The sequence below is a fragment of the Carex rostrata genome, chromosome 22, assembly GCF_964058835.1.
Source record: "Carex rostrata chromosome 22, lpCarRost1.2, whole genome shotgun sequence".
NCBI lineage: Eukaryota > Viridiplantae > Streptophyta > Magnoliopsida > Poales > Cyperaceae > Carex > Carex rostrata.
Window position 1 is genome coordinate 6,607,258 of NC_135939.1, and position 9,872 is coordinate 6,617,129.

The 9,872-nt window shown below is 36.9% G+C and overlaps 1 protein-coding gene across 1 annotated transcript; it reads right to left on the reverse strand.

Annotated features, from left to right (window-relative positions):
• Positions 1 to 535: 535 nt before the first annotated feature.
• On the reverse strand, positions 536 to 9,359 carry LOC144573792 (Glycosyl transferase, family 35). Its single transcript, XM_078323540.1, has 15 exons — positions 9,047 to 9,359; positions 8,235 to 8,467; positions 8,035 to 8,136; positions 7,616 to 7,792; positions 6,146 to 6,421; positions 5,436 to 5,707; positions 5,131 to 5,248; positions 4,322 to 4,819; positions 3,853 to 4,005; positions 3,579 to 3,707; positions 3,021 to 3,257; positions 2,843 to 2,919; positions 2,432 to 2,618; positions 1,818 to 2,018; positions 536 to 916 (listed from the first exon to the last, which is right to left on the reverse strand). The coding sequence occupies exons 1-15, from the start codon at positions 9,267 to 9,269 to the stop codon at positions 800 to 802; spliced, it is 3,000 nt and encodes a 999-aa protein (XP_078179666.1). The 5' UTR covers positions 9,270 to 9,359; the 3' UTR covers positions 536 to 799.
• Positions 9,360 to 9,872: the final 513 nt, after the last annotated feature.

Below are 9,872 nucleotides of genomic sequence, written 5' to 3' on the forward strand. Positions count from 1 at the left end.
ATGGCCTTTGGATCTGAAACTACATTCAATAAATTATTGTATTCACATTTTCATTCTACAAAGTACTGTCTCCACTATTTCTGAAACCAACATTTTTTCTAGAGAATCTAATTTAGCAACTAAAACCTAGAACCATAATTGTGACTACACATTCTTGACTCAAAAATTTACAGCAACTATCTCTGATAGCATGTAGCTAAAAGCACCTAGATGCTAACTTTGCAGAATGATCGCAATAATTCCAGGGAAATGCATGGCTGTATGCAGCCACCAATCACAATGTTACAATGCAACAAGGGGCTGGACAAAGTTTTACAACTTTATTCTGACTCAAGACTGCTACTGGATTTCTTTTCAAAACTGATCACTAGGAGAACTGGTATCTTCAGGCAGATTCAATAAAAATCCACTCAAGCAAGCACTAATTATCTACTAATTATCTTACTTGATCTTGTTGACATGGGAAAGTCTTTACATATATAAAGAGAAACAGCAACAGAAAAAGGGACAAATATGAATAACAAGAACAATAGCAGAACTTACAATGCTCTAAATCTTCATGATATATTATTAGCTGCTAATGATAATATATGGATACACAATCCACTTATTTTAACACACACCTATATAAGCTTAATTTTGAGTACAGCTAAATAGTAATATATGGATCCATGATCCATTTATTTTAATTAATATAATATAAAGCCTACTAATATTCCCGCATTACTAAGCAAGTTAACTCTCTCCAACTCATGAACAAAAGCAGATGCATTCCCTACATCTATTATAGTTCAACTTTTTATGGTAGAATAACAGGCTTGATATCCCATATATCTCTTGCATATTCATGAATTGTGCGGTCACTGCTGAATTTGGCAGAGAAGGCGGTGTTTAATATTGACATTTTCGTCCATTTCTGAAAGAAAAAAGAAAACCATTAATTTGGCGGAGTGTCAATTGAAGGTTGATGAAACAACAATTAAATTAATTTGGTAAAACCAGATATTAAAAGGGTTTCGGTAAGCCGCTCCAGGGTCACTAGGTGGCTAACAACTAATTTCAGATTATCCAAGGAATATCCAAATAACAGAGATTTATAAAATAAAAAAAGGAAAAAAAAAACATTTATGCATTCAACCTCAAAAATCAAATATCATGTATGCCTCTGCAAAGAAGGAATGTCAATAGTATCCCTCAAATAAAATAGAAAATACAACCGGCAACCCTCTGAAACTAAGCATGCCGCATTGGTTTTTACACTTGTATAGAGACAAACAGACAGAACTAAGTTTTGAGAATAATGCATGCATCACCACAAGACAAGATATATCCTGAACAACCCCTTGAAAAAGGGGGAAATCAACTTTTTTTTGGAAGTTGCCTATAGCTCACTTCCATTATCCGTAATTTTAATACAGAGAAAACAGCAAGCATTGAGGGTAGTTTTTTTGAAGAAAATGGGAATGAAAAGACACAATTTTGTCTTTTGTAAGAAAAATATAAAACATCATGAATCTCTCTCCTTGAAAAAAATTACCCAGAGAAACCCTTATTTTTTTTAGAGAGGTAGTGTGACTGAGGAGGCAGCATTGATACCTTATCGAGTATTTGGGGAAACGAAGGGCCTAGATATTCTTATAACATTATCCATATAATTTAATTATTTTCTTTTGGGCGAACAATAATATTCTACTGTTTTGTATGTGTATCTCTATGATACTTTCATGCTCAGCAGCATATATTTGAGACTGCCCTTTAAAAAGGGACATGATTTTATATTTTTGGGTTCTTTTCACAAGTTACAGAAATTTACTTACTTTCTGGTCACGGTAGGCCTCATCAACCTTCACTTGGCACTCAATGTAACTAGGGAAATCCTTTCCAACAAGGAAATAGTCAGCACGGCCATATCCTTCATTTCCTTCTAAGGAGCCCATCAGTTCATCATAATTGTTAATTCCAAAAGCACCACTACGAACAAACTTCTTAACCTCTTCAAACCTCGGGTCTGGAACAAACTGTATGGGAGATAGAGAAAGGAGATATGATCAATAACTGTTAAAAATCTTTCTCTTTTCTAAAGCAAAGACTGACAAGCCTAAAATACCAAGCATTATCTCTCATGCATGGTGGCATACCTAGGTGTGACTGGCACAATCGCATACAAAAGAGAAAATTACTGGTTTGTGCGGTTTACATTAAGAAAATGGGAAAAAACATTAACATCATGACCATGCCGATTAGGTTGTATTAATACTATGTCAAGAGTACCAAAAAATAAGCAACTACTACACACCATTTTAATTCACTGATATTTTTTTCATTTAATGTCGGTACTTATTTTTCACAAAAAAAAAATGGCTATTTGGAGCGAAAAGAACTTGCTCTACTGAATTAAAAAAAAAATGCAGAATATATGGTAGTAAGATACCTTTCCCTCAGCCCTTTCTTTCCTTAAGTCAGCAATCTCCTCAGCTCTTGCTCCAAAGAGGAAGAAGTTTTCTTCGCCAACTTCTTCTCTGATTTCAACATTGGCCCCGTCTAGTGTACCAATTAAGACACATCCATTCATAGAAAATTTCATGTTACTGGTGCCGCTTGCTTCCATACCAGCCGTACTAACCCACAATCACAGAAGTTATCAATAAGAAATATTACAAGAAACAACAAAGAAAACAGCCTGTTCTAAATTTACCAGTGCTTTGGTGCCTATCCAAAGAAAACTCTTTTATCTTTTTCAATGAAATTGGTGGGATTTATCCCACTTTTAATCCAAAAAAAAATTACTGTATTATGATGAATAGGGGCATTTTGATAACTGGAAATGTTAAAAGATAAGTACCTGATATGCTGGGAGAGTTCACTAGCAGGGATTAGCAGCTCTGCAACACTGACATTATAATCTGGCACAAATACCACCTACAGCAAAAATATTAAAACAAACAAGATTTACAAGTCTAGAGTGAATTTTTCAGAATAGTCATAACAGATTGTATAAGAATTTATGTAAATAATAGTACCTTCAACAAATCTCCAATCTCAGGATCATGATTAATGGTAGACGCAACATCAGTTATAAACTTCACAATTCTCTTGGCCTGAACATAAGTGGCGAATGCTTTGCCCCCAAATATACAAACCCTAGGGACAAAGCTCTTTAGCCTCTCTTCTTCTGTCATTTCTTTCATCTTCTTATATCGGTACACTATTCCCAATATATTTAATAGTTGCCGCTTATACTCATGTATCCTCTTGACCTGAGACAGAAAAAAATTTCTAAGAGAGAGTTCATCATCCAAGTTAATTCAAGTTACTTCTTTTAATGCCCACCATTCAGAACGGCATATTCATACTTACACCTGAATATATGGAATAATTTTGCATGACTTGGCTTCAAATTATGCGGATTTATGAGAAATCTGTCAAAACTTAAGTTTCTGAAGGGAGCATATATGTTGCATATCGCCTTTCTTGAAGTGTAACAAATTCAAAATTAAAATCAATGCTACTTAGGGGTATATGTAATATATTGTGCCACTAGGGAAAAATCTTCCAAGTGTTTTGATTTAAGGAAGGACCTGGATATCAAACATTGCATCTGGACTGACGATATATCCAGTTCTCTCTTTGATCAGGGATGCAACCTTTATTTTGTTTGTTCTTTTAGCCTCCCTCCATTCCTCTTGCAATTCTTCATTCTCAGCGAACTGTCAGAAAAAAATGTCAGAGAAAGTAACATGGGGAGTTTTCCTCCTTTTTCTTTCTAAATTGAGGGTCTAAACAAAGATTAAGGCTTAGCTGCAGTCCTTAAGTGGGGGTGCCACACACAGAGAGTAGTGAGAGAGGCATCACCTGTTCAAGTTGAGAAAGCTTCTCTGTGTTAAGGATCCAATCATCAGTTCCAATCCATTTTGTTATGATATCACTCAGCCCAGGATTACAAAACTTGATCCAGCGTCTTGGTGTAACCCCATTTGTCTTATTCTGAAACTTTTCAGGCCACATCTGCCAAAAGAAACGAATTGTCAAAAAAATTCAACTCCATTCCTCTTGAACCATAAAAGAGAGAAAATAAACTGAAGGAGCCCAAAAGGTCAAAGGCCCAACAGGCATCTCATTCATGGCCTAGTGAATTGTTAGAGAAAGTAACGTTTCCAAAAATTAAAAATTGCTTTCTACATTTGGTATTATATGATCACAAAAAGAATTTAAAAATGCTGGTCATACTAACTAAACATCAAACTAGGTGCCACATTGGTCATGCTGGGTTCACCAAATGGGGTTTTCAGAATTTTCCACCAGTGTATAACTCTGTACAGACCTGGTAAAAGCCATTGAAAACTTCATCTTTCACAATCTCGGTATGAATAGCAGCAACACCATTAACCGCATGTCCACCTACAACACACAAATTGGCCATCTGCACCAATTTTGGCTTTGCTGGGTCAGATTTTAAAAACACCTCTTCTTCTTCTTCTTCTTCTTCTTCTTCTTCATCTTCTTCTTCTTCTTCTTCTTCTTCTTCTTCCTCCTCTTCTATTTCTTCAACTGCTTCATCCTTTTTGGTTATAACATCTTCTGTTAGTGTCACAGTTGAGGATTCAGGTTCTTCATTTGGAGGCTGACCAGAGGGCTCCACTATCTCCGTCAATGATATTTTTTTAGATTTTAGAGTAGACTTTTGCTCCTTCGGCTTAACAAATTGTTCCGCAATGGAGGGGGGGAGATCGACATTATCTAATATCCTCATTTCTTTAAGCTTCTTCTCTAGGATATCAAGATCAACTTTGCCATATTGTGCTATTATAGTGTTGACAAGCTGCAAGAGATTGAGAGTGAGAGAGAGAGAGAGAGGGGGGGTAAGCAAAAATAAGATTACACGTACAAGCACATTTTGGCTGCCCTACCATTGTACAGTAGCAAGTTTCGGGTTTCTAGCTTTGTGATTATTTGGAATTGATCAAAATTCATCAAGTACATATTAGCACAGAAAGACATGGAAGCAATATCCAAACCCAAATAAACCTAAATAAGGATAAATGGTATCTAATCAAATGGTGGTACCAAGTCTTCTGGTATGCACAGTTATAGAACTGGTAAAGAACTCAATGGCAACAATTAAGAAGGTACCTGCTCATCAATCATTTCTATGATTTCAACATGACGTGGAAGTAACTTTTGCATAATGTCAAGACTCCACTTCTCTAGTGCTTCTGGAAGAACTGTGTGATTGGTGTATGCTACAGTTCTGAAAAAAATTTAGGGTTATCAGTGTTATAAACAGAAGGGCCTGGTCAGATAATCTTTCTATTGAATGAACTACAGCAAGTACCAAACCACTTTGAGCTCTAACATCAATACACTCTGAGCAGGACACAATAAGCTTAAACTAACCCATTACACTGCATAATAGTGAGGTCAAAAGCAGCACACACCTCTGAGTAATTTTCCAGGAATCGTCCCAGCTCAAACCCTTGACATCTATGAGAATGCGCATCAGTTCAGGGATACAAAGTGTGGGATGTGTATCATTCATCTGCACTGCCACTTTTGCAGGAAAGTCCTCCCAATTTACAGAATTTCCAGACCGCCTCTCGAAGCGAGCTATTATGTCTTGAAGAGAGGCCGAACAGAGAGTGTATTGTTGCTTCAGACGCAGGATCTTACCCTCTAGTGATTCATCTCCAGGGTAGAGTACGTAGCATATCTGAGGGAAGGAGAGACAAGCATTCTTTAAGCTATTTCAGTAAAAGCAATTTGAACAAGATGTAATGGCAATGAAGCTCCATCAATGTAATAGATTGAGAGACAAGGGTTTTGCTATAAGCTGTAGAAATAATTTGAACTGGCGTGGCACCAATAAGCCAGCCAGTATTTCTATATCTACTAGATATCAATTTATTCAAATTCAATTTCTTATTTGATGGCAGTTGTGATGTTATATTGCTTGCTGAACTGAGGCCATTTGCAATTAAAAAATTTGAGGCTATTTGGAAAGCTCTATTTGCACTTAAGCATTTAATATTGTCCAAAGGATATAGAAAAAGATTAAAAAAATGCACATGCAGCATTATACCACAGAGTTGGTAATTTATGCCAAATAAAAATTGCTTCCCTCCAAAACTAATATAAATCAAAGAAAAACCTTCTCAGCATTTTGATGGGCCTCACAAGCCTTAGAATGCTCTCCAGCATTAAATGCGAACAGATCAAAATCTTGCGAGCTAACAGTAGTGGACCAAAGCCGGAGATTAATAGCAGTCCTTGTCTTATATCCAGGTATTGGCACATCATAGGCATCAGCCTTGATATTCTCTCCACCAATCCAATGCTTCTTCCCATCTGAACCAACCACAACCTTACCATAGAATTTCACTAGGTAGGACACATCATTCCTTGCAATTTCCCAAGGACTTCCCATCTGCAACAAGATTAACAAAACTAAGAACTTAAACAAGATTAAACTAAGAGTATGCCGGTGGATACGATATTAATTCTGCTGGTTTTGTTGAGACCATAAGTTTGTTTCTGTCTTTCTCTTCTCAGCCTTTTTAGTGTCTTAAAATAGGTTTCAGGTTAGGTAAAGTTGCTTGATTGAAGCCCAAATATCAACTACAAAACAAAAGGAACAGATATAACCTATATTCAATTGTTGGCATGGGAATTTATCAGTCCTATAATATGGTATTCATGTGTATATACAAAATTTTCAATTATTTTATGAATAATTCCAAAACATGGATGTTCATTGCCTTCTTATTATTTAACAAACTAAATATGTGTGCACGCACGTTTTTCAAGTACATAAGAGAGTATTATTGATAAATGAAATGAAGTGACAGTAATTACAGAGAAAAGCTAGTAAAAAGTTTAATTATGAAACATTTCTCTGGGCAAGAAGCAGACTTTCCAACTTCTGTAAAGTCCATTACAAAACTTCAGGGGCCAAAGTGAGAGAAATCCAACTTCCAAAAGAGAGTTTGGTTTTTCCCTGTGTATTCAACCAAACTGCAGGCATCACATCCATTTATAAGGTTGAGTATAGGAGTGGGATTTTTATGAGCCAGGAGGGGAACATCAGATGACTAGGCATGTTTTACTGTGTGGATGCACATATGCATCCATAGCTGTATTAGATTAAAGTACTTGAATAGCACAGGTAGCATGTCTGGTGTGTATCATTGAGTGCCTCGTGTCAAACATATCAGATATTCTTACAGCATAGTTTTTGGTATCCGAGCAAAACAGAAGATGGCTAAATCCAGCTTCAAATTGTACCAGTGACAAGCGTGTGCCAGTAGAAGTAGGTAAGTGCTGGTAAGCCTTGCATTTAACTTTTTTTTTTCATTTGAAACAATCTATGAATATCACAATTTGATACCCCCCACCTTTTAAATTCACTGAGCCAACCGTTTTGCCAACTGGTGCTTGAATCTGCAACCTCCCTTTTGGGAGAATTCTGCTCAACCACCTGAGCTGCCAATTGTGGGTTTAGTACTATCTCTTCTTACAGGACCTGGCATACTTAGCTAGTAAAAGCAAACTTCAAAATATAATAGTGTCTCAAAACAGAAAGGCAAAAGTAAACAATAACTTAAAACAATTAAAAAATTACCTCTAGCCAGTTTTCTGCAGCCTCTTCTTGGCCATCTTTGGTGATGTACTGTTTGAAAAGACCGTACTTGTATCTGAGGCCGTATCCCCATGCAGGATAATTTAGGGTAGCCATAGAATCCAAAAAGCACGAGGCTAGTCGACCTAGGCCTCCATTTCCAAGTGCAGCATCTGGCTCCTATGTGTTAAAAACTCAAATTTCATTATTTTTTCTTCTTTTACGCCTGATGGAGCAGTAAATATTGATGTTCAGGCCATGAAACACGAGAAGAAGACATGTTTTACCAGGTGAATCATTTACCAGTATGCATTGGTAAAACCTGAATTTGAATTTCTCATCCTCAATTGGTACCAGTCGCTTCTGTGCCATTACAGTTTTGTGGTACAATAATTATTGATATAGTCACAAGTTCCTTTTACCTGACTAGCAACACTCTCTAGGGTATATCCAAGCTGCTTCAATGCCTCAGCATACTTGCCAGTTAGCTCAAGATTACCAATTGCATTTAACAAAGCTCTTCCCTGTATTGAATGAAGATGAAAAGTAACTTAAATAAAACCAAAAAAAAAAATAACACAGTCGTCGCTTACTTAATTCTAAGAGGAAAAATTAAGTGAACCTGAAGAAATTCCATGGAGAGATAGTATGCTTGTTTCATATTTTCCTTGTCATAATGATCATAAGTTGCATTCCAGTTGATTATGAGCGCATCGCGTACACTTTCTGCAGTTGCACGATAGGCCTTGGGGAGAGCGAAGTGCTCAGGAGAGAATGAAGGAGTGAACTCAGCATGATACTTGATACTAGATGCAATTGAAGAAGGGTCATACACAGAAGGCAAATTTGAAACACCTGCATAACAATTAATTATGTATCAAAGTATTTTGGCAAAACAAATCGCATCTAAGATTTTGATACATACACACCAGTCAAGCACACTACCAGTACCATGTGGTATCTAACACTGGTAATGCTTAATGCATGAACCACAAGCGAGAAGAGTAGGTTGAATTCAAGCTCTCATGGTACCTAGCATTTTGTACCTGGTACCTGGGACAGGTTGGGTTGCCAGCCAAACTCCACTGATGCATCATAAAGTGCAGTAGGTCGGGTTATATGTAAAAATCTGGCGCCAAACAAGTTGGGTTAATTTTATTTTAAAACATGCGGCATCAAATGGGATCTACCAGTCCCAGAGGCATTAACAATATGTCAGCAAGTGGGTTGAGGCGGGTACAAATGCTGGCGGATCAGGCCACATTCTGGTCGGATCCAGATGGGCTGAGTGAATATTCATAAGAATTTCTCTTTTTCTAATTCAGATCAAAGACAGAGCAACAATTTACATGATATGGCAAATTTTAGATAAAAGAACCCAATTCTGAACATAATTGCAGATGAATAATAGAAACAAGCTACATAGTCGCTGACCATTGTCTGAGACAGTTTCTTTGATGTCTGGATCACTTGCTACGCGCGTAACTGGCGACAGATGAGGAGCGCGCCTTGATGTACGAATTTTGGTAAAGAAGAGATGGTGTGACGAGCTTGCGAAGCACTTCGATCGCCAATCGAAAGATCTGGAGATGGAGCTTAAGCGAGATATGCCTACGGAGCTGGTGGTGGCAAATGGCGACCAAGTAGGGGTTGCCATGGATAGCGAGAGCCGAGAGGAATCACTGAGAGGAACGGAGGAGTGGTATGAGAAGAAATGAAATATCTCTCGGGGTTTATGATGATTGATGATACGTTTGTTTGTTTCTGAAAAAAAGAATATTATAAAAAACGTGACATTTCCCTCTCTTTTTTTAGAGATGTGTTAAGGATCCCCAGTCCCTACCAACTCAAGGCCGATTTTTTTATTAATTGAAAATAAAATAAAATCAATATCACAAAAGGAGATCGTTATGCTGAAAAATTAAAATATAGGAAAACTGAAATGGTTTGTCCCATTCAACACTGTAGCTGGACGGAAAAAATCATCACGTTTTGTTAATCTTGATCCTAGTTAGTAATCTAAAAAAAATGGACTGGATAGACCATCCCGTCCGTCACTATAGCAAAAACTACAGTGCTGGATGGGATAATCAGTCCTTTTTTCCTATATTTCAATTTTCCAACAAAACGATCCCCATTCGCGATATTTTTTATTTTATTTTCTATTAATAAAAAAATCGGAACTCAAGGTCCTCTGCTAATAGGTCCCGTATATATATGACAGATCGCACATTTTGCATAAGTGTGAAAAAAATTACAT

Bases quoted from the DNA above. Each gene is read 5' to 3' on its own strand.
- LOC144573792 (XM_078323540.1), bottom strand. From the start codon at position 9,269: ATGGCAACCCCTACTTGGTCGCCATTTGCCACCACCAGCTCCGTAGGC. The intron at 8,468-9,046 runs GTCAGCGACTAT...ATTGTTATGCAG, and splicing joins AGAAACTGTCTCAGACAATG to GTGTTTCAAATTTGCCTTCT. The intron at 2,920-3,020 runs GTACTATTATTT...TTTTTGCTGTAG, and splicing joins AGATTGGAGATTTGTTGAAG to GTGGTATTTGTGCCAGATTA.